The sequence below is a fragment of the Lathamus discolor genome, chromosome 14 (assembly GCF_037157495.1).
Source record: "Lathamus discolor isolate bLatDis1 chromosome 14, bLatDis1.hap1, whole genome shotgun sequence".
Taxonomy (NCBI): domain Eukaryota; kingdom Metazoa; phylum Chordata; class Aves; order Psittaciformes; family Psittacidae; genus Lathamus; species Lathamus discolor.
Genome location: NC_088897.1, coordinates 12152640 through 12176899, shown reverse-complemented (window position 1 = coordinate 12176899; position 24260 = coordinate 12152640). Strand labels below are relative to the sequence as shown.

General features: G+C 50.3%; 1 protein-coding gene and 1 long non-coding RNA gene across 7 annotated transcripts in view; one reads left to right on the top strand and one right to left on the bottom strand.

The window, feature by feature from the left end:
- Positions 1 to 5621: 5621 nt before the first annotated feature.
- The window catches only part of SGSM2 (small G protein signaling modulator 2), a 44059-nt gene continuing 25420 nt past the window's right edge, over positions 5622 to 24260 (bottom strand). Inside the window, exons 9-24 of one of the 6 annotated variants that reach the window (XM_065694498.1) lie at positions 23606 to 23673; positions 22280 to 22443; positions 21833 to 21962; positions 20325 to 20459; positions 16973 to 17123; positions 16387 to 16451; positions 15788 to 15933; positions 15210 to 15338; positions 12574 to 12756; positions 11397 to 11783; positions 10636 to 10760; positions 9723 to 9805; positions 9175 to 9284; positions 8449 to 8545; positions 7164 to 7331; positions 5622 to 6268 (exon numbers count right to left, since the gene is read on the bottom strand). In XM_065694498.1, the coding sequence (XP_065550570.1) occupies positions 6180 to 6268; positions 7164 to 7331; positions 8449 to 8545; positions 9175 to 9284; positions 9723 to 9805; positions 10636 to 10760; positions 11397 to 11783; positions 12574 to 12756; positions 15210 to 15338; positions 15788 to 15933; positions 16387 to 16451; positions 16973 to 17123; positions 20325 to 20459; positions 21833 to 21962; positions 22280 to 22443; positions 23606 to 23673 (2230 nt within the window). In that variant the 3' untranslated portion in view covers positions 5622 to 6179. The remainder of the gene's footprint in view (positions 6269 to 7163; positions 7332 to 8448; positions 8546 to 9174; positions 9285 to 9722; positions 9806 to 10635; positions 10761 to 11396; positions 11784 to 12573; positions 12757 to 15209; positions 15339 to 15787; positions 15934 to 16386; positions 16452 to 16972; positions 17124 to 20324; positions 20460 to 21832; positions 21963 to 22279; positions 22444 to 23605; positions 23674 to 24260) is intronic. The other 5 variants (XM_065694502.1, XM_065694501.1, XM_065694499.1 and 2 more) reach the window with 5 other exon arrangements.
- Positions 6810 to 11991, top strand: LOC136021845 (uncharacterized). Its single transcript, XR_010615921.1, has 2 exons — positions 6810 to 8026; positions 10046 to 11991. It is a non-coding gene; the product is annotated as an uncharacterized LOC136021845 (long non-coding RNA).

Sequence of the window (24260 nt, the reverse complement as noted above, 5' to 3'; positions counted from 1 at the left end):
GGACGGGGACAGTTGCTGCTCATCAGAAACTCCTGAACACTGAGTATTTGCAACAGGATCCTCTCCCTTCTTAGGAGAACCGCGTGGCTTTGCCTCCTGCAGCAGCTTTAGGATGGGGAGGAAGCATCTTTCTGCCTTCTTCACTGTTCAGCTCGCCAAGCACCATGGTGGAGGTGGGAGGTTTCTGGTCAAGAGTGGCTGAGCTCATTGAAGGAGAAAACCCCTGGATTGGGAAGTGGGGCTTGGCACACGAGCTTTGCCTGGGGCCCTCCATCCCCCCGTGTCCCACATGGACAGGACCTGCAGGGGCAGCCCGTGTGGGTTGGTCCAGCTCTTCTAAAGCAGTTTTGCAATGACAGCTCACTTTGTGTGTTAAACTCTGCTCCCACCTCAACCTCGCTGGCTTCTTATCCCTGTATCTTCTTCTGTCATAGCCAGGCACAGAGCTGCTCTGTTCTCCACAGTCCTTTTTAAAGGATGGAGAGAGGAGTTCCCGTTTGCAGGCAAGTGACCTTCCTGGTGGATTATTTAATGGCCTCGGCTGTAAGGATGCTGCTGACCTCATCTTCTGCTCCCTTGTGGTTTAAAGGTACCAGTGTCACTGCCCTGCTCTTCTCCACGTCCCTCATCTTTGCCGGTTTTTCTCTCCCTGGGGAGTTCCGTGGTGCTGTTATGTCCAAACCCCTACACCTGAACCCCTCTTGTCCTGCTCGGCCAGCCCTGAGCTGGTTTGGACGTCTTGGGTCCCCCTGCTCTCTTCTGCCTTTTCCGTGGCCACCAGAGGTGTTTCCTTGGGGGTTTTCTGTTGGTTTTAGCAAACTCCTCTGCTCTGTGGGGAGCGAGCCAAGGGCAGCTCTTCCGTGCCCCCGTCTCTCACTGCTGCTCAGAACTTCAGCTTTACACTGACGCTCGTGTTCAGTACTGTATAACAAGGGGCACTTTACAAACGTCTCCTCCGTTGACCCGTTTTCCCTAGGGAGAGAGCTATATATAGAAATACACAGATATGTACCCGTCGGGATTCACAAGATCTATTTTGTCCCTAAAAGTCAATAAATACAAAGTTTACAAGAAACCTCTTCTGTTGAGCAGCGTCGGCTGTCGGTAACCACGCCGCAGAGCTGGCAGATGGGTTTTCCATGGAGCAGGGTCAAGAAGACGCTGCTGTCCCCTCAGGGCTGCCTCGTGGCTGTGCTTAGTGGAGATGCTCCCACCAAGGGCAGGCCCCGGGTCCGTCTCTCCGTGCTTCCTGACCTCGCAGCCTGCGTGCTCCCGACATTGGCGTCACGCTGCCGACAGCTCCATCGGTGCTTGGACCTTCCTCCAGCAGCACCGCGTGCGTGTGGAATGGACCGGGCGCATCCCAGCGACGGGTGCAGGGGACGAGGCCCTCGTGCTGCCAGAGCCAGGTTTTGACCAAACGCGCCCCTCGTGCGGTGTTTGATGAGGGGGGCCCCGCGGGACGGGCTCGTGGCTTTGTCCGACGGGCGTTCAGCAGCGAGGGCAGGGGGTGAGAGCCCGGGGAGGAGCGGGGCTGCGCTCGCCTGGGCCGGGAGGAGGAAGGAGCCCCATTGCGCAGCCGGGGCTCCCGGGTCCCTGTGAGCAGGCCGGTGGCCGAGGGGAGGTTCCGGTGCCCGCGGTGGGGCCGGGGTCCCCGTTGTGCCCAGCGGGTCCCAGGGTCCCTGCTCTGCCCATGGTGGGGGACACGGGGAGAGCGGGGCTGGAGCCAGAGCGGTGCCAAGGGGGCTCTGCACGTGTGTGTGTGGCGGTGCTGGGGTTGATGGTGGGTGTCGGGGCAGGGAGGGCTCGGGTCTGAGCTGGGTTTGTGGTGGAGCCCGGAGCTGGATGGGGCGATGCCCTCCTGCTCTTCTAGGGCTGCACAGAGTCGGTTCATCCGGGTAGGGGTTCCCTGCATCCCGCTGGAGCTGGGGCTCAGTTTGTCTCTTTTTTTCCCTTGTTTTAATTAAAAGTGGCCTTCTCTGACAAAAGAACAAACAAAAACTTGTGGGATGCCTGTGAGGGGTTTAGGCGGAGCTCAGGCTCCTGCTGCTCGTGGTGGCCCCTGCGCACGCCCGGTGACGCACGTGATGTTCGCTGCCAGGCTTCCTCGTGTCTGGTGTTCGTGCGTCGCCTGGGTCTGCTCTGGACGGGTTTCATCCCGGGTGCGGAGCGTGCATGAATCCGAAATCCCAGTGTGGCAGTCGTGCGGGGGGCGCGGGTTGGATTCCTCCCCCACCGCGAGGGCTCCTGGCCCGGTTCTGCTGTGGGTGAGGATGAGACCCATCAGTTCGCACCCTCCCTGTGCAGCGGCAGGGACTTGAGCGTGAGGACGCGGGGGTGGACGGGAGCCCTCGGCCGCTGCGCTGGGTCCGTCCCTGGCTGCCGGCGCCTCCTCTGCGCTCCGTGTTCTTGTGGCAGGCACCGGCTGCGGCGCTGCTCCGGGCCGGGCGCTGGCACCCCACGGGCAGTGCCCGCGATGCCGTCGGCAGCGCAGCCCGGTGGGGCCGAGCCCAGTGCCCGGCCCTTGCCCGCACAGGAGCGGTGCGGTCCCGGAGGGGGGGTCCGGGCTGTGCTCGGAGCGCTCTTTGCATCCACCCCGTGATTTGCTGGCATCCGGTCCAGCACCAGCCGAGGCGTCGCTGGGTGAGGAGCGTGGTGGGAGCGGGTCCCCCCCATGCCGCTCGCTGCCGGGAGCCCCCCTCCTGGCTATAAGCGTTTGCAGGAGCGGTGTTTGAAGCTGCTGGTTGTAAGGTCACGGATTGCCTCAGTGGGAGAGGATGTGGCACCGACTGACTGGAACACTGGAACACCCCCACCTGGGCTGTAAAGGTTTTGATGTGTCTGGATACATCCGCTCTGTGAAAAACCCCACTGATTCTGTACATACCGTGTTTTTACTCTTCGGCTGTACCATCCTGGCTCTTCATGCTCCAGAACTTAGGTATCCAACGTGAATAATGCCCATGTAATAAGCGCTTGCCTGAAGTAAATACAAAACTGAAATAAACACGCACTGAAAGCTGAACCGGGAGCCTGCATCTTCCTCGCTGTGCTCTGCGTGCAGCTCCTTCGCTCTCGCTGGGACTCCCTCCAGCCCTGTTACTGACCCCCAGGCCTGATGGGAGCTCGGGTGTTGGATGCGGTGCTTGTGCCCTGCTCATGGTGCTCAGGTGAGGCTCCCCCGCCGCGGGACGGTGCTGCCGTCCCCCCCGTGGCGCCAGCCCCTCCGGGGCCCTTCCTCCGTGGTGGATGCGCTGGGCAGGGGGCTCACGGGGCCCGGTGAGGAGCTGGACACGGAGCCTGGCCCAGCCTTCGCCTAACTCAATCCAAATGCTCTCTCCTGCAGGTGGTGGAGCCGAGTCCCAGGGTCTCCCGGTGTCCGTGCCTCCGGAACGTGGCCGCAGAGCCCGGTAAGAGCTTGGGCAGCTCCAGCCTCTGTGGTGGCAGCAGGGCTCCTGTGGCGGGGGGTGCGCAGGGGCTTTGTGGGGGCTCAGTACCGTGAGCATCCGCCAGGTGCTGGTGCTTCAGAGCCACCACGGCTGCACCCAGGAAGGGTTTTGGGGTGCTGGGCTCCCCCGTGTCCAGGTTAACCCCGGAGCAGGGCAGTGGCTGCGGCTTTTACCAGTTTATCCTCAGCTTCCTCCCCCAGGCCCCCCCCAGCCCGGTCCCCCCCGATCTCAGTTAAAGCCCATTTGCTTTGAAGCTCTGTGTCTGCTCCTGCTCCTTCCCCAGGGCTGAGGCAGCCACAGGCCGGGCCTCTGAGCCTCCACAGCTTAAACCTGCCCTTAGAGGCACGCAGGGGCCGCGGGCAGGGCGCCGGTGGTGACCCGCTTGGTGCAGCGGCCCCTGCACTGACCGCGTGTGGCAACCTCCTCCCAGGCAGCCGCAGCCTTAGGACCCCCTGTTCTGTCCCTGGAGCTGCCTTGGAGGGAGAGGAACCACTTCCCCCGCGCTCCATGGAGTGCCGTGACCGTGAAGGATTTATTCACCTGTTACATTAAACATAAGTAAGGGAGCAGCGAAGAGCGGGGTCTGCCCCCGGCAGAAATGCCTAACTCACAGCAGTGAGCGGTACAGCTGGACGGAAAGCTGTAACAACACAGTGCGGGTCCCAGGGAGCCGTTTGCGGGGCACCAGAGCTGGGTCGCACATTCCCACCAAAGGGAATGCCGCAGGGAAGCGGGCAGGGGCCTCTGGCAGCTGGAGGGTTCCTCGCTTGTGTCATTTAACATTAAACGTTTCAGTTTCCAGACAGATGCAACTTGAAGCGCGTTGGGGCCCTCGCAGCAGCCGGGATGCGGCCCCCAGCACTGGCTGACCCTGTCAGAGATGCGGTCAGAGCCAGGATGATCCCAGCCAGAGCATCCCTCGTTCCTAACACAGGCACTGGAGCTTACCTGGAGCTTATCCTGACTCTTTACCGCCTGCAGCTCCTGCTGTTGGGATTCCAGCACTGCTGGCAAAGGGATTCCCTTCCCAAAGCCACCTGCGCAGCACCGCAGGGGCTCATCCTTCCCACTCCTGTTCCTTGATCCTGGAGAACCCCAGGCTCGGCCTGGAGGCTGCTCTGGCCCCGGGGAGCATCAGGTTTGGTGTCCGGTTTTCTCCCTCAGGGTTTGGAGCCCCTGTTCGGGGGTTTGGCAGGGGTTGGATGTTCTGGCCCTTCCAAGGTGCCTGCAGGCCTTGTGTGAGCAGGACAAGCCCAGCGCTGCGCTCTCGGCAGGGGTCAGGGGCAGGCACCTGCGTCCCCTCCGCCCCCCGGGAGGAAAGCCACCACGTGAGAAAACCCCAGGGGAGCAGAAGCACAAAGACGCGGATTCGGGGGCGCTGCGGTTTTGCCCCTGCATCACTGCGGTCCGAAGGGCAGGGGTGGGTACTTTGGACACTTGCAGTGCTCACCCCGGTGTCCTGGGAGCACAGGGCACGAGCCCCCCGAGCTGCACAGCTGACCTGGAACCTCCACACAGCCCGGGGCAGCAGGCGGCAGGTCGGTGATGGCTGATGTGGGTGATGGGACAGCACCAGGCCTGCAGGTACCGGACAGGCACCCCTGCTCTCTGTGCAGGACACGGCTGCTGCTGCAGGCTGCGTGTGGCCTGGCAGGGGATGGAGCAGCACGGAAGGTCCATGGGACGTGTGGATGCGCTGCAGACCAGCACCTGCTGCAGCAGCAGAGCCGGGTCCTGTGCAACGCTTCCGACTGCTTCATCAGCTGGAGCAGGGAGCGCCCGGGTGGAGGTGGCAGATCCCAAGGGAAGTTCCTCCGGGAAAGCTCTGCAGAGCAGGAGGAGGTGGAGAGCAGCACACAGGGAGGCACCTGGAGGGGGCCAGGCTCTGCTCTGTTCTAAGGTAGGGTCAGAGCCTCGTGTGCTCTGCATGGACACCAGGAGCATGGGAGCTGCTGCCACGAGCAGGGACGCAGCCGTTCCTGGGTGCTGAGCTGGGCAGGTCCCGTCCTCTGGGGACGGGCACAGAGTAAGTTTGCAAAGCAAAGTGAAGGCGAGTGTAGGCCATGGAGACTCAACAGTGTGAATGAGTCAGCAGAGGCTGGGTGATGATTTTTAGCTTATGGTGCCGGATCTGCACTGCTTGTGTTAACCATGTTACGTAGTTTAAGGCCATTCTCCAGCTGGTACCCTTACTTTAATTGGTGCTAAATACTCTGCTAAATACAAAGCCAACTGTTTTAGCAACAGGAGCTCATACACGTTCTCTTCCCTGTTCAAGACATAGACAACGAGTCCACCAAGTGCTCTTCCAAGGACCCAAGTGCAACACTTGAGCGATGCTAGTTCCAGCCATACCCCCACAGAAGGTTCTGGCACAGCACCCAACGTGCATCCAGGCTTTAAAGGTGCAGTAATTCAAAATACAAATGTTGTAGTGTGTCACATCCCCCCTTTTCGTATCTCAGATGTGGACAGACGGTCTTACAGAGGGGAGCAAGAGGATGCAAAAAGATCTTGTCTAGAAGTACAAAGTGAGTGTAACGGGGAGCTATCAAACACGAACCTTGTCTGGGGGAGGAAAGTTCTGGTTTTACAAGTCCGTTACAAATCCCTTTGATATCTGTTACATTACATGGAAGATGCAGTTAAAACCCCATTTTGCAGTTGCAGTGCAAGAAGTGCTCTGCCCCACAGCTCCCAGTGAGGCCCACGGTGACAGCCTGCTCCTTGTCACTTATTTTCAATCAGTGTCTGCACTTTGTAGACCAGGTCTCTGGCTATCCGCAGGATTTCCTCAGCATTGTGGTGCTCTGCCATTTCTGAAAGACACAGACAAACACTTAAATGCCAGCAGCACCGATAACTGCCCTAGCATTGATGTTAAGGTACCATTAGCATGAATTCCTTACTTAGTGTAACGTTAGCAGCAACCCAAAAGCAGTGCAGGGGGTTAGGTTTGTAGCATTAAATACAGAGTAAGGGATGAATCTCCTGGTGCTGTAGGCCCTGACATCAAGATCTAACACTTCTGGTGTCAATTCTTGCGTTGCGGAGATCCCCGTGACCCTGGCATGGGGGGCCTGCACCCCGTGTGCCTGTGAACAGCCCTCTGGGGGTCTCAGCCTGGGAAGCTGAACCCATCTGGATCCTGGTACCTCTCCCAGCAGGGACTGCTGCTGGCGCGTTGGGGATGCAGGTGGTAAGTACTGTTGGAAGGGCTTCATGTACATGGAGGGATGTGCCCACGTGGTTCCACATCTGCACTCTGCAGCTTGGTCAGATCAGAAAGCAGCTCTGGCCTGCCTCAGACCCTCAGTTCCATCGGCTTAGGCAGGGACTGGGTTTGTTGGTTGGGGTTTTTGAGGGAACGTTCAGGTACAGCTTTGCAATAAGGGGCTGAGGCAAAACCAGAACCAAATCTGGGGCTTCTGCAGCAGATGGCTGAAGGCCACAGCATCGCTCACGGGGTGAGTTACTGTCCTTACACAGAACTGTTTCCAAACCTTTTAAATACCCAGTCAGATGTTTGGGAACCATGTGAAAGGCTGGGCCCTTACATGTACATGAAGGGGTGAGAGATTCAGAGCTTAAAATGACCAGGGGCTTGTCATGAGAGCAAGAACAAGGCCCAGGTGCAGACAGTCTGAGTGAGGGAGAAGGAACAAGCTCCCATTGCTTCCTTTTTATCAAAGTAGCTCTCTTAAAGCCTCTTACCATTAAAAAACTTGATGATATCGGTGAAGTCCATGTTGTTATCACGGATAATCTCTCGATAAACTTCCACAAGTGCTAAGGCAATGAAAAGGACAAAATGTTCTGAAGAGATGTGCTTTGCTGCCCAAATAACTTCCCACACTGTAAATACATCCTCGTACAACAATTCTGAATGGGAATAAACATTACAAGAGCAGCTGATTATTCACATGGACCATTTCCCCTTCTCTAACTAATGTCTTACAGGCCTTACAGACAGGCATGAATAGTACTTGATGGTTCCTTTTTCTCTCCCCCAGCCAACTCCTGTCACTACTTGTGCAAGTCTGGCAACAGAATTGGGTTTCAAGGAAAATTAAGAAAGGATACAGGGGTGATGGTGCAAACTCAACCCCAGAAGATGCCTCAAGTGCAGTAACACATGAGAGCAGCACAGGCAGGCCCACTGGTTCTAGGGACAGCAGATGTGTGTAACTGGGTCTACACACGCCACAATTCAGATATGGCCCATAGAAGCTTCATCTTCTTGAACAATACAGGCTCATCTTCCGCGCAGTCTGTGACAATGAGGCCTGGAGGTTGGGATGTAGGGTACAGGCCATGCCCCATGAGGGGAAGGGGGAGGGTTTACTATTCGGTTAAGAGTCACAATTACTCCCCCTGTCATCAGATAGTTGCTTATAATAAATATCTGATGGCTGTGTATCATCTCCCTCTCGCACCTTGTGCTTTAGGGTACTTGAGAGGGCTGCTGGTTTTTGATTCTTGCAGGTCAGTCCCTAATTCCAAGGAGCTCCTGACTTTGCCTGGCTGCAAGATGGGTCCTCGATTACAAGGAACAGCTTCTGTTGGAGTGGGTGCAGGTGAGTGTGCTTGTGCAGGGCTCCTGAGATCCTGGAGTGCTCCCACAGTATATAAAATACCTCACTCAGCAAAGTACAACAGCCCTTGAGCTACTGCTCCTTGTTATGAAATGGATTAGAAAGGAGGTGGCAAAGCTTACAAGGGAGCGTGATCAACTTGGGATCACCTGCTTGAGCAAAGAGGCATTTGCACTGAGCAGAAACCTGGCTCCAGCCACATTATCAGGAATTTACAACACCCTTTTCTAAGCTTTGACTTCATTCCAGTGCCAGTTTGTCTCTGAAAGTTCCATTAGCTTTCCTCTGAGTTCCAGTCTCTCCTCTGTCCCTAGCTGCTACTCACCAGCCAGACATTTAGACCAACACACAGAACTGTTCACAGTTTGGCACAACTCTAAGCTACAGGCAGAGAACATTATTACCTCTTTTAAAGTCAAGCAGGAACCAGCGATAGCAGAAGTAAAAGTGAGTGTAATCTCCATTCTGGTGCATCAGTTCAAAAAGCTCCGAGTCTAGAATCTAAAATGCAAAACCATCACTGTCAGTACCTGGTCTGAAAGTAGCCAGGGTCAGAGGTGGTGGAGGCTGCTCTTTATCCCCCATTCCTGTTGGTGCAGCTCTTGGCACAGACACATCCTTTTACATTGTGTTTGCAAAATGCCTGTGATGGGGGTGCCCTGACACAGGCTGAGGGGTGAAGAGTTACTGCTGTGCAGTTATGAGGTGACAGCAATCACTCCTGATGTGATTTTAAAGGTCCAAACAGTGAGTTACAAATCCTACTGATTTCTAACAAGTGGCAAGTAGTTGAATTTGCTGGAAGAGAGACAGGAGCTGGACTGAGCCATAAGCAGCAGTCACTGCGCTGTGTCGCTGCTGTACTGGAGGCAGATGTTTGGGGTTGGTTTTGGTTGTCAGATTAAGATACACTGAGCTGATGTAATACACGCTCTTCACTGTGACAGCAAACGCTGTCCCCTGAGTGTCAGGAATCAGCTGGGGCTGCATGAAACAATTCTTGCCCTCCCCAGCTCTCAGGTAGCAGATGAGAAGGAGCCATTGGAGCTCCTGCCCTTCATGGTGGCATCAGGCTCATGCCGAGCCCCTGCCACAGCTCCATCTTCCAAAGAAGATTTAAAAGGACTTACCTGGATCAGGGACCGCATGTTGGCGAAGTGTGTGTCCATAGCACCTCCATTGGGGAAGTTCTGGCTCATCCTCTTCATCAGGTGGCTGAAGCAGCTGTAAGCCAGCTGATCTGCAGACACAGCGCAAAACACTCAGTGCTGCCAACTGTGACTTCCCCGAGCCAAACAACCTGCAGGGCCAGGGAATAGCAGGGTTTTCCCCTTGGCTCTTCCCTAATCCCATCACCATGTGTTCGGATGTAACAGAAGATGGTACCTGACTCTGGGCCATTTTTCCTAGTGGTGTTTCAAAAGAACCCACCTTGCAGTTACTTTTCAGTGTCAGCAACTGCCACAATGCAGCTGCTTTGAAAATCTAATGGAATTTCATCCGGAAGTCTGTGAGTGAGCAGGGAATCCCCAAGACACTGGTGTTAGCCATTTCAGCGGGTTTGATTCTGCTGAGGAGCTGGCCCTGGTTAACTCCTGTAGCTGCTTCTGAACCAGCATTTCTAAGGACAGACCTCCCTAAAGAGACAAATGATGTAACACAATAAACCCCTTCCTACCATTGTCAAGGATAACCATCAGAGGAGCCAGGAGGTCACACATGCCTTGAACATAACCAACTTCTAGGTGCTCCCAAACGTAACTGCAGAAAGAAAACACAGGAGATAACAGGATTAACAATCTGTATGGTGGCCCCAAAAACGTGTCTTGCACCTAAACTACAACTCCTGTTGAAAGCTTTTAAGTGTGTTGTTCTGGATGCTAGAAAAGATAAAGCTAGAAGCCCACAGAGAGCTACATCAATTCAAATCTTCCAATGTACCAGTATAAAATGACAAGTATTCCTGTTGCTTTATGATTGTTTGGTGTTTTTTTTCCCCAGGAAAATTCCTAAAGGCTTTGTAACCAACCCACAATGCAGACAGAACAGCACGTGGGACAGGAAGAGCTCTTGGAACACGACTCCTGCTGAAGGCTCTTCATGTGTTGTGAAGGCACACAAGGCTGTGATCAGTTGTCTACTCACAGGATGCACTAAAATACTGGTTTTCTCCTGTTCCTCACAAGCTTAATAACAAAGTCTGATCTGATTGTGTGCGCTCACAGCTCAAGCAGCTATTGCATGTGTGGCTCTGAGAACTTGCTGGCCCTTCCCATTGCAGGGTATTCCACAGCCTGCACTGGTTTCTGCTCAGATGGAGAGAACCAGGCCCTGCACCCGGGGATCACTTAGCAGTAGTCTGGGAAAAGCCAGCTCCAACAGCAGCCTATGGGGAAAAGCCCTGAGTTTCAGAGGTACCTGGGGTGGGGCTGGGGTTTTGTGGCTTTTGTTCTCTCCCCCAGGCTCCTCCTTCCTGCAGAGTTTCTTAGTTCATTGCTGAGAGCTCTTACACAGACTCTTCTTGCCTGACATTACAGTTTATGGACTGTGCCAGGGCTGTGGAGAGCAGTTCCCGTCCCAGGCTGTCCTACCTGCACATGACATTTCGGAGTTTCTCCAGGTTATCAGCAGTAAAATACCAGTAATTCCGGTCACACCTCTGGACATCTTTATCAATTCGGTGCAAATTTAAGGCAACGGTGTCCAATAGCTCTATCTGGAAGAGAAGGGTTTTAGTTAGATCTGCTGCGAGTAGAGCATTCCAGGGTTTGTGCAGATTCACTCTCAGAATCAACACAGAAACGGTACAGTTCAACTCTGGGCACGCAAGAACATTGAAGTAGTTGATTACTGTCAAGAATCCCAGGTGCACACTCTCTCACTGGTAAATGTTCCAAGCCTGTCCTGTTTCCAAGGGGTTATTTCCAGTTGAACAGCTTCAGCAGAGAGAGGCCAAAACCTCAGCTACAACTCTGTTGACTGCAACACTAATGGGTGGTGGAGCCCTGAACCTAGATCTAGATTGTGGCTCCATTTGATTCAGTGTGGGGTTTAGCTTGAATTAAATGACACTGAAATCTTACACGTGCTGTATCACGCCCAGGCTCCCCCCCCAGCCCATGGACAGCTTTAGCTGCTAGAACTGTACCTCCCACTCAAAAAAGACCCAAGTTTTTCTTGCTGTCCTACTTCCAATCTGACTCTGAATCCAGATGAAAAGATTTGGATGCAAAAATCCTCAGTTCTGGTCCCACCACCTGCAGTTCTAGTTCGGGATTGTCTCATTCCATCCTATCTGAAAAAGTACAGGTCTGTGCTAGAAAAGCAGGGCTTTACTGAAGTAGCAACCTACTGTGTAGGATGCAGCGCAGACAGAAGCCACATCCATTAAATAGTCCACCTGGGAACACAGCTGCTCTTCTGCTGCAGAGCCCTGAGGCTGCAGCACAACTGCCTTGGCCTTCTGCAGCCGTGCTGCCTCTGGGTCAGTCCTTTCCAAGTCGGCGCCCGCTTCTTCCTCAGCCCCCTCTTCAAAGGAGACGCTCTGCCCATCGTCGATGCTGGACAGGATGCCCGAGGCCACCGAGTAGTTCCTGGAGGACGGGAGCCCCGAGTCGGGGGAGTCGAACTCCACAGCCTGGGGCTCTGCAGCGGCTGCTGCTGCTGGGGTGAAGCGGGCGTCCTCCTGCCCCTTGCAGTCCCGCTCCATGGAGTCCGGTTCATCCACAGAGATAAAGACCTGGGGGTGGGCAGGTGAGAGGAGAGGATTGCGGATGGGGAGGAATACATTCATGTAGCAAACAAACACCTCTCCCGCCATGGGAATCAGCAGTGGAACAGATCGCTGATGTAGAGCTTCCCTGCATGCAAACAGTTGAGAGCTCCTCACTCTGTCTTTATACTGGGGCTATAAGTCTAAAACTAATAAATACCAATTCATGATCTCATATCCATTTCCTGTGATGATGTCTCCCCCTTTCATAATCTTCAATTAGAAATGCCTTGGAAAGCTGTGAAGCTTCCCTGCCTGCAACAGCAACACTAAAAACATCTGGTCATTGCAATGGCAGTTCAGTCTGCCTTTCTACTGCTTAGCATCTTACCTTAGATTGACAAAAGTCCCCTCTCCCAAAAGAAAATCACCCCTGAGCTGACAATCAGGAACATGACAGAGTCAAAAGTATGCTTTAATAGTAGTGAGCTTTTGCTCTATGCTGGATTTGAATAAAGGACCTATAATAAGGAGATCTAGAAAACTATTTCTCTACTGACAGAGGGATCTTCCATAGTAAGTGATTCTGAAAGCCTCTTAGGGAGATCCTGTTTAAAACCAGCTACAGACTACCCAAAATACAGAGCTCTGAGCATTAACATAGGCACTACAGCTTCCCGTTCTGTACAGGACTCAAGTAGCTCCAGACTGATGGAGCTGTGCTCATGTCAGTGTCTGTGTCCCTGGGCTGTCCCTGTGCAGATGCCACCCCTCCCGCCCTGCCTGCACCGTATGGGTGAGTGGAAGGAGTACCTACATCATTGCTGATGGTGGAGTCCCTGTGAATGAGCCTCTGGACGTGGCTGTCGATGCTGCTGCCTGAGGAAAACTTTGCCAGCGTGGCAGAATGGGATTCCTTCTCTCGCTGCTTCACAACGACCTCACAGGCTTTCCACTCAGCCATGACCTTCTGATAGCGGAGAGCAATGTCTTCATCCACCTGCAGGGAGACAGACACTGAACTGCTGGTCTCCTTGAAAAACGGCATCAACGAGTGGAAGGCAGGAGGGAGAGGAGTAAAGGAGGTGTAATGTTCAAAACAGAAATCCTGAGGGATCCTGATGCCCTCTTGTGCATCACTGACTGGGAAGCGCAGTGCCTGGGGCAGTAAGATGTGTATTTAGTGCAGGGAATAAACTATCACTGTAGTTGCCAGTAAAGATTCATGTGAGCATGGGTAGATGGCATCAACAGCACTTTGCTCAGGAAAGAACAGGAGGTGCCCCTGCCTTTCATGTGAAACCCCCCTTAAGAAGTCAGATGCAATCTAATGGAGCAATTGCTGCCTCCCACCATGTTATTCCTAATTCCATTACACCTCTTTCCCTAATCCTTCTCTATTCAAACTCCGCCATAGCCTTTGCGATGAATTGCAGGTCACAGCTTTACAGACATCAGCCTGTACAGAGTTAGCTGCTGGAAGAACCTCCTGAACAGTGGAATTCCCAGCTCACACAGCCCGTGCCCATGCCCTGCGCACGGCCAGATCCAACCACTCTGGTTCCCATAGTAATAGAACAGACTTTTACCACTGCTGGCTGCCTTTGCTGAGAGACAGACACAGAACCCCCCCTCCTTCAGCTATTAAGCAACATATAATAATGTTCCTACGCTGTTACTTGTCAAGAGTTGAAGAGAAACTGCAACTGTGAGCTGGCTTCAGGCTCTGGCCTTGCTGGCTGGAGCTGCTACCAGAGCATTCATGCTAGGAGCTGCAGGCTATTTGTCACTTGAGGTAGCTGTCGAGTCATAAATCATGAAATACAACAGTTAGTGGAAGGCTGGAGGACGGCCACGTTTGGGAATGATACTGATGGATGACTGCGAAAATACCATCAGAAGGCAAAGATGATAAATCACCCGCGATGGCTTGAGCTGAGGACATGGTAAGTCTCCTGTGTTATGACTGGTTTCATGTCGTTCATTTAATAGAGTCTCACATTGAGTAGAGAGCTTTAGACTCCAACAGCACCTTGAGCAGTCGGTTATTCCTATTATTTACTACTGGTGTGCAGAAAGGGGTGAACAGGTAAGGGGGCACTTCTCCATCTGGGTTCAGAACTGGCTAATAAAGGTAAGTGAGGAAAGCCAAGTGCAGTTGCTGCAGTAATGCTTAGTAACAAGAATGCTGCTTGTCAAGTGCTCCCTGTTTGCAAGGTAGCTCATTTTGCCATTGCAAGGCCCTAGCTCAGGCTGCCCTTCTGATCTGCAGGTGCTCACAGGGATATGAATTACCCCTTGGAATACAAAATAATTGGGAGCTAGCAAATGCCAAATGTTTTGATATCCATTTAATGCAGAACAGGATCAGCTACTGCATGAGCACTACCTCCCTGGTAATAACACTAACAGAGCAGCAGATTAATGTGTTAATTATATTTCAAGGCAAACCTCATTACTGCTGTAGACAGTGCAGCAAACATTTGGGTGATTCTTAATGTCATTATGGAGAGCATCTAGGAGTAAGTTCTGCCGTATCCTCAGCACTCTGCTTAGGAGCATGTCCAGTTTCTGCTGGTGAGCACAGCTCAGTGAAGGGATGGCTGGCTGCTACTTTCTGCTTGTTACCAGGCTGCTGTATTATGGAGGCACTTGCCTGGTAATTATAACAGATGAAAGCACTCAGCAAAGTAAAAAGTTGGTGCTGCTCTAACAGATTAGCAGAGGGAGATGGTGTAACGAAGAGATGGGCAAATTGTGGTTTCATTAATGGGAACTATATCCTTAATGCTGGGTTTCTGACTGTGAAATAAGGCTGTGACATAACCTAGGCAATTATTCACTGATCAATGTTAGCAGCAACATGGGAGATATTAAGAGCAGTAATGTCTCATCTGAAATTGCACCTTGTGTTTCACAGAGGCACATCTGATTGAAGCCTAGCAAAAGCATAATGAACTTACAAAGCAAACCCTCCTCTGGGTATTTTTAGCCTCCAGACAGTAACTCCAAGGGCACTTCAGAAGGTACATCTAGGCTGTTCACAGCGTCAGCAGAAGTCTGCACGCACAGACGGACCATCTTACAGATATATTAGTTATTTCAAATTGCCTTTTGAAGTACAGCTCAGCTGACACACCATATAACAGAGGATGCCTCCAATTACTATCCAAATGCCACCACTTCCTGCTTTACGGGACAGATTTGTGAAAACAGGATTTGTTCAGGGCAAATGCATGGCACAGGCAGAGGCCAAATGCAGGTTCCCTGCTTTCAATAAAGAACTCTCTTTCAGTGATTTCCAGCCATGATAACATGATATAATCCCTCTACTGACATGTCGGTCATGTTTTCAGTAGCATTTTTCCCCTTAGGAATATTAAACAATAACAGAGACTAATACTTGCTATTCAGAAAACAAGCACACTTCAGCTCCCGGAGCGCTGTGCTTACCTGCTCCATTTCCTTTTTGGCCATGCCAAATTTATAGTGACCCAACAGGAATGGCCACACTTCCTTCCGGATCTCGTGCTGCACCCCGCCATAGTAAACTCTTCTCAGTAATTCCAGTTCCTTGTAATTCTACAGCATCACGAGAAAGAGGTATTGAAGGGAACCCATCTTTGTCTTCCTCAGGCACGCTCGCATGCACTTAATACCAAGTATAAAGATTCTGAAATGTATGCATGGCACTGTATACATTTTGCCACTTGATACAAGCCTTTAGGGCCCTTGCTCAAATCCAGTCGGATGTGAGCTGTCACGCCATGAGAATAATCTAACTTTTAATACACCAGAGTCATCATGAGATCGGTTGCTTTGATGTTAATTGATAACTTTGCTGTCATCAGAGAAGCAACAGATAAAAGAGATGCTAAGAATCAACTCTCACTAGAAAGAGAAGTGATCCTGTGAGGATAAGGAAACACCTCTAAAACTTCCTGGGGTCCCTTCTAAGGAACACAACGCTCACCACAGCAGTGGACAGGAACTAGTGCAAGGATCATAAAGCTGTTCTGCTACTTACTTACCTTCTTGTCCTTCTGATACTTGCTCCAGACCTCTTTCGTCAGGCCCCCGGCTGCACTGGAGGGTTTGTCGGGTGGGACAATGGTGTGGTTCACGAGGGCAGAGAGATGCGTGCGCACCGTTGACAAGTGGCGGCAGTAGGCAAGCCCTGTGGTGGGCAGGAGGAGGTCAGCTTTGATAAATGAGCGGTCTAATATCAGCAGCTCCTTTCTGGAGATGAAGCTGTGACATTTTCAACCTGCCACTGATGATCCTGTATGACTAAACCTGCATTGTACCGCGTAAGAACGAAGAACTGAAACGGAGCCAAAGATTAAATAAGCCTCACACACACTAGTAAAATCCAAGCAGAGCATTACACTGCAATGTAAAACTATATTCTGTCCTCACTAAGCATCAGTTCACCCATTGCTGTGTGCAAACCCCACAGATAATGGAACTCTGAAGCTCTGAAAATCGAGTCACATCCACCCTGCTGCCCCGAGGTGAGCTGACTCACAGCAGTCCATCTGGGTTGGACTGCTTTCTAAAGCAAACATCACATGGGTTTTAGGTAAGCATATGGATATCACAAGGATGGGATAGAAGAAGCTTCACTTACATCCATAGAAGGCTCTGGAAACTATTTGCCTCTTCATGCTGTCACACAACATCTTTAATGGAGTTCTGTGGAGACACATTAACAGGAACACAGTGGGTCACGAGGACAGAGACTGTGAATTTGATATTGACCCCTATGACCCACACATAGCAATTCTTTCTCTGCACTGAGATTTAGTTAGCTGAAGGACAATAATAATGACAAATTACACTTTTTAAAGCATCTTTCCCATCAGCATTCTGGTCCAAAACAGACTGACCTGGCACATGTAGCTACAATGCAGGTGCATGGTAAAGGTCCTTGTCAAATGAGATGAATTGTTGCCCTTCACTGTAATCATCAATGACTTGTTAAAGAAAACACCTCCAGAGCTGAATTATATTAAACTAGACAAAAGAACTAGATGCAATTTTTCCACCAAAATGTGACTTAAAAGTGGTTTAATAGGTTAGTTTTAATAAACAAAATTTCTTGCTAACTCCATCTTTTTATGTTAGAAACTACTTGGAAATTGTTACTTTCTGGTGCTGCAACCAATACAGCCTTTTGTGGCGTGCACAAGTAAGGCCTCTGCACAACTGCTTACCTGTCATGGATGCAGCTGCAGCAGCTGGGTATGTCATAGGGAGAGCTGCCCGTTGAGCAGGACATGCAGGAGGAGCCCTGGCTGCAGTGCTCCAGCTGCCAAGAGAGCAGGTTTGCCCCGAAGCCTTGCATCTCCAGCATTTCACTGTTGTCTAGGGAAAACCAAACAGAACAGCAGCCCATCAACCTGCTTGCCTCTTTCCCCCTCTTCCTGCTGTGCATCCTCATGGCTTCATGCTTTGCTTCCCAGCAGGCTCTGAACCTTGACTCCATAAAAGGGAGAGCATCCTAAGAAACACAGCCCTTGGCACATCTAAACCAGCTGCATGCTGTCCCCAGTCCCACAAAGTCAAACCCTTCACCACTTCCCCCTTTCTTTCTCGCACATCCCAGTTGGTGTTTCAAGAGAACAGAGGAAAGGTGCTGCAGTAACAACTGAACCGGTTCTTGTGTAATGCTATGGCAATGTTATTTATGGCCAGAAGAGATCATCTAACCCGACCTTGTATTTAGTTCAGGTCTCAGAGTTCCTGGAATCAGCCACGTCACTGCTAGTCTAGCTGCAGTGAAACTTTGAGCATAGAAGAAATGAAGTCAAACTGATTCAGTTCTCTTCAGAAGATGCTTCCTTCCCCCTCAGAACCAGATCCTAAAACATTTAGCACACGAGGATAGTTCAAGTCCTACTAAAGTCAAGACTATGTTTACAGAAGTAGGATTCTCTGCAGGAAAATGTGACCCAACAGTACAGCACACCTTCTTGGTTATCCCCGCTCCACCAAATCTACTTCCCTTTTCAACCAGCTTCAGGAAGGCAACCCCAAAAAATCAGCTTGGCTTCAGCTCTCCAACGTCCCCAGCTGGTATTTGAGCTCCTGGGTTTTTGTTTTACAATAAATAACTGGCCTTTCAGCTCACCCATGATTAAAATTAAGGCAAATGCCATAATACTGCATGTCACTAACTGTACATTTGTATGTAAGATCCAGTCCCCTGGGCCGTGCTTTGAAAACATACATTTGTTGGGCAGTGGTAGGGGCATTTCCAAACCATCTCATGCATTTTAAATCAAGGTAGCACAAAGCATTTTAGTAGTGTCTATTAGAGAGTGGGCATAGGTGAGGAAGGAGTGGAATAAAATCATCTGGTAACAGAAAAAGCACAGGCTCATGCGGAAGCAGTCATGTGTGTTTCATTCCACAAAACAAAGTGTGATGCAAAAATGCTCTTCACCTTAATTCTTCAGGAAGGAGCTGAATGACCCAGTATTTATTGCAGCTTCTTATTGGGTTCAAATAAAAAGCACTGGACAAGCATTTTTAGATCATTATTTTTGGCTTCCTCTCTACAGACAAGAAAAGTGGGTTTTTCAGTTTTAATTTTGTATTGGTTTTTAGAGCCCCAAGGCACGAACCCCACAGAACCTAAGGATTCAGATGAAAGGTACCTGAATTAGTGAAGAATTAGAGTGAACAGCATCTTTTATTTGACTGTAGTGGTGTTATCTGGAACTTCAGCGACATGCAGAAGTCGAGCATGTTGCAAAATGTGAAAGCAAATGGCTGGCAAACCTGCCACAACAGTGTTGTCATTATGCAGAAGGGATGCTGCTGGAGAGACAACCGCCAGTCCAGTCCGGTCAGCAGGAATCACTACTCAAACAGCAGACAACCTCTAACTCTTCAAGGTTAAACAGGCAAAAGCAGGTATCTGATAACCATTCTAATGGCATAACTCCAAATTTCCATCACCTGACTAAAGACTAAATTGGGTTTCTTATGCTTCAGATCACAGCGCTAGCCCTTTAACACATGTACATGGCAGTGTCAGACCTTCCTCCTTTCCATTATCACTCATATCTAGACATGTTCACTTAAGACACAAACTTCTTGGAACAGTATCTTTTTATAAGGGGAATACTGTGGTTTTGGATCTTCTTTCCATCCATACCTTCCAAGAGCTCTTTATTAACTTGGGCTGCGCTTTATCAGTTTCTAGAGACCGCTACCTTGGAATAAGCACATGGGCAGCCTACAAGAAGTGAGGAGTACCTCCTTGAACACATGGTCTAAAGAGAGCTTAAGCACTGCACAGAAATGCATGACAATTACTGTCTCCTAGAGTCAGTTCCACCAGACCAAACTAACATCCATTTAGAACCAGAACCACTGCTCTGCTATTTAGAGGTACAAGTCTCTCATCTGGAGTCAAGATACAATGTGCTTTCCTTATGAAACAGAAATACCAGAGAAAGCATGCTCATGCTAACATGACTAATGAAAAAACAAGACAAGAGCCAGACTTGGAAGCAGCTTCTCTCCTTCCTACTTCTTCTGCAGATACCAAACTTTTGCCAGCTACTTTACAGCCATCTGAATACAGGGAAGATGCTGTTCTTGGTGATACCCTCCTGTTATTAGGAAGAGGCGGAGGCTGCTCTTTGGATTGTAACAGGAGCACGCCAGGTTTGGCACACGCGCTTGAGAGGTATCAAGGCCAGAAGTCTGGTGATACTGAAGCTGTGCAGTAACTGGTTAAGTGTAGAGGGGGAGAGACTTCACAGGAACTAGTGGAGGGGCCTCGTCCTGTCTTCTGCACACCTGCAATCCAGGCTGTGCAGGAGGGGTTTGGCCTGGGGAACAGATTATTCTGTACACCATTCAGCTTCCTCCTTGAGAACACAAGGACTTCTCAGTCTCACGAGCTACATGACTAGATCCTGACTACCTGCTAGTACACACGCTTCCTGAGAATACCAACTTAATACATCTGTTATCAATTGCTTTAGGAAAAGAATTAGATGATGGATTTTTGGAGGATGGAGAGTCTGATCACCTGAAACCCATCTAGCCTAGGGATGCAAGCAGAATGAAAGCACCTGAGCACAGAAAGGTATTGCATCTCCATACGACCCCTGCACACTTCTGCCCTATTTTGTCCTCACAGACACACTCCATTTCTGACTTTGCCCAGCACATCACTGCTACTGCTGCAGTGGTTCACCTCTGATCCTTCCTACACAAAGCAGCTCTCCCCAGCCAGTTACACTAAACACAAAGACCTGTTACACGCCCTCCTCCTCTTGTGAGAACATGCTCTAGTAGCCGGCTTTTGTGAAAGACAGGTGGTTTGTCTGTTCAGCAGCACACATGCTCAGAGGAGAGGGCAGATGCTGTTGTTTCCACTTCCCATAGGCTGTGAGTGCACTCCCAGCCTCTGGGTACTGCCAGCTTCACCTCCAGATCTCAGTGTGAGTGAAATGTTTTTCCTTGTAATAATGCCAACACTGTTGTATGCATCAGTGGAACGAGCTGCAATAGAGCTCTGGGACATAGAGGGAGGAGGATAAAAACCTTTCATCCTATTAGGAGCTGTGAGGTTCCGAGAGCAGATCATTGATAGCATTGCGTGTAGCTTATCTTCCTCCTCCTCGTCATCGTCAACAGAGGTAGAGCGGCTGGCAGCTAAGTGGTGGTAGTTAATAGTTACTGCTCAAAGAAAATAGTGAAAGAGGAGCATAAGAAGAAAGAACTCGATGCTGTGGGAAAGCTCAAAAGGAACATGTTCAGCAAAGACAAATCCTGCCCTTTCCTTGAAGCTCATGTAACGGGTATGAAAAATGAGCTTCTTAACAAAGAAGAGCATGCTCCACCAAACACAGGCCAGCTTGTGACTGTGCACAGGCTGTGCCACACATGTCACCTCATGGCATCAGACAAAGGTCCCAGTGCCAGCCTGCAGTAGGTGAGGATGCTTTTTAGCAAAACTCCATGGGAATCCTAGGCTCACCTAGCTTCTCTCCTTCACCATGCCCTATAATGCTGCAGCCTCTTTTCCACCCTGCAACCTGTGCCAGATGCATCTGGGCAGCAAACGTTCTGTTCCCCCAGCTCTGTCTGGCACTGCAAACATGCAAGGTGCAGGCCTCCTCCTCTGCAAGGCCGAGGCAGAAGCCAGCTCGCTCTGTCTGCACTGCACAGGCAGGTCTGTGCTGAATGTGCCCACAGAATCTGCAGTCCCCTCGATTCAGGCAAAGGCAGAACATGCTTTTGCTGGTGTGTGCATGAACTCACCTGTGCAAATCCAGAAGCCCTAATAAAGTGTGGCCACCACCGCGGATCAGTCCCCTGGGTAAGGAGGGTTCGGTTGAGATTTCTGCTTTTCCAGTAAGTCCCAATATGAGCAGCAGATCCAATTTCCCTGTAAACTTTAGGATCCGATCTCCTGGGTAATTCTTGCTTCTTTGCCAGGGGACTAAAAGAGGCTCAAATGCCTCTTGCATGTAAGGAATTTGTATTCACTGATGACATGAGGTGGTTTGGTGCTTGGGAATTCATTTAGTTTCCTTGGAAGGCCTTTATTTATTCATTGTTAAGTTCTTGCTTCCAAAGCCAAGAAAACTTAGCCCAGGGAATTCTTGGGGTACTTTAAGAGATGAGTTTATGGCGTTTTTTTAATAACAACATTATGAGCAAGCAGTGTGGCCAATAAAAATATCCTCCTCGGGAGCAAAGCTGCTCTTGGCTAGTCAAGCAATCCTTTTGCTTTTAGTCTCAGTTTGCAAGCCCAGGGGAGTATTTGGAAACCTTCCTCTGCAAAACACAGAGTAAATATCCTCTAAGATAATGAGTTTCACTGCATTAAGGAAACCTACAGTAAGCTGTGCCTGCTGATCACAATTATCACCCACTGAAATTCTGTGATGGGATTTTGTTTTCCCCATAACCTGACTTGTCTGTTCCCTTCTGTTACTTCCGAGGAAGTAACAAGGTGGTCTTGGTGATCGTAGGGTTTTGATTGGTTTGGGTTTTTTGTTTGGTGGGTTGGTTGGTTTTTAACAAAGCAGAACAAAGGCACCTACTGTTATCATGCTTGTGTCCTGGGTAGATAATTCTGAACACGTAGTCTGTACAAGTGTCTTCAGCTGGGGTCTCCTCCAGGTCTACTGATTTGCTGCTGTTCCGTTTTCGAAGCTTTGGAAATACTTTACCCTAGAGAGAATAACAGTTCCATACATTCAGCTACGAAGGACTACAGAGCACAACAAACCAAGTACTTCAGACCTTTGGCATTTTAAAACTGAGCTTCCAATGTTGGGAGGAGATGAGGGAGAAAACAACAGTAGAATCATATATAGCAGGTGGCTTAGGGGTACCTAACACCTATTTAGGGTTATTTTGCCTCCCGCTTTACTATAAAGCAGCTGGAAATGAATGCCCACACTCTGTGGAGCAGGATGATGCTGGCTGAACAGAGACATTGAGATCAGCCCTACACACTACAAGCGGCTCATCAGAAAAGACAGTACCTTGCCCTGTTGGGACCACAGTGGTGGTTCCAGCTGGCCACGAGGCAGAAGACCATTCTCCAGACAGGAAAGGAATGCGAGGAGGTGACCTCCTTGGGGGAAGTGCAGCGGAGGTCTCTGGGTTCCATCCTGACTCACCAAGACTAATGTCCATCTGCTTTCTGCTGCAAAGGAGGACAAGGGGAGTCCACACTGTTACATCGGAACCTTGACTTTTTGCTCTGACCTTCTAAGTAAATTTCATTTGTGATCATCTCTAAGTAGATGAATAAACCCCTGTAAGCCCCAGAAAGCTAGGGATGTCTCAGCCCTTAAGTCCTAAAGAAGCTCCAGATACAAGCAAACTATGACCCAGGACACAGGCCTTATGCAGAAACGTTTAGAGTGATTCTGAACACTAAACCAATAAATAATAAAGGAATAACTAAACTAAGTCTCTGGTGCATGACATAACTTGACAAAGGACACACAGTTCGGAATGAAAACCAACCTAATGGGTGTAGCCAGGGGCTGCCAGCTTTACTCTTGTGAGAACTGGTAAGTCACACTCCCTGCTGTCACTAGAAATTGAGAACAAACAAGGAAAACCAGCCTGTGCTCTGGATACTCCTTTATGCACAATGACCTGCATCTTGTACAACTGGCAAAAGAATGCAAGTGAATTAGGTTCTTCACTTCCTTTTCCAAAACTGAATGAAGGAGGCATCTGGAGCCACCTGGGTAAAGGGGGAACCTCCAAGAGCAGGATGCACTCTGCTGTGCAAGTTCCAGTCTGGTAGCTAGGTGCTGGGCAGGACCGCCAAGTGTCTGTCATCTTGTGCAAGCAGCAAGATTCATGTTGTGCATATGCCTGGCACCCGATACTGAAACAGCTTTCCCAGTGAAGAACAGCACAGGCTGTCATGCTTCATGTCTGTCATTTAATCCCTTTTCCCTAAGGAACTGCCACAGAGCAGAGTGGTGAGGCCTCTGACCGTCAGTGGAACACGGGACAAGCACAGTGTCCTGGGGGAGCTGAACAAAATGAGGCAACTGGACCTGAATTAACATTGCCATTGTCATCCTGTACCAGGTAGGATTCCAGATTTTAACACCCATCCCATACATCCATAACTAGTTAGAAGTGTTAATGACAATGAGGCAGGAAAAGCAATCACTCAAGTGGCAATCCTCTGCTTATGTATTTTAAAACACACAAACTGTCTTCTAAAACAGCCTCCTTTTGCAGTAAAACCCTAACAGGCACCACATAAAAAGGCAGCAGCATTAACATTCACCTGGCAGAAAGGGGCTTTGGGAGTGCCCCATGAGAAGGTTTATGCTTACGTTGCTGATGGCAGTGAATGCAGACGATCTGGCTGAGTGGCACTATTAATGCGTAGTCCCAGTAAACACTAGGAGGGAAGGAAAAAGTGCAGGACACATTATTTTCCACATTCAGAAGTGTTTGTGGTTCCAAGCACCCAATAAAACACTCTGCTAAGTTAATAACTGCTCATTAAACTTGGCAAATTAGTAGTCAAATAAAAGGCCAAGGAACTAGTTCCCCACAGTGGAAGGAAGGCACCAGCCTTCCCATAACCTCCCTTTTCCCCCCTCACTTCCCTGTCCCTGCCACTGCCCCGCACCAGATACAGCAATGCTCTCGCTAAGGTTAAAGTGCCTGGGGCACAGGCTGTGCAATGGTCTTGTGGCTGGCTCTCAGGACAGATGGGTTCAATTCTGTACCGCACACATGATCTATGGGCAGCAGCTTGTAAATGCACTGGGGCTCAAGCTTTCAGATTAAACACGGGGAACAGCTCTGAACCCTTCCAAGAACAACCCGATCAGAGTTTAGCAACAGGGCAAAGGTAGAGGGCCTTTAGAAAAAGAATGGTGTGGAAGAAGCAGTGTTCTGGGGCTGAAACAGCATTCCCTGAGGAATGCTGCCTGGTTCAAGACTACCTGTCTTTCTACTGAAGCAGAATACCAAATTAGA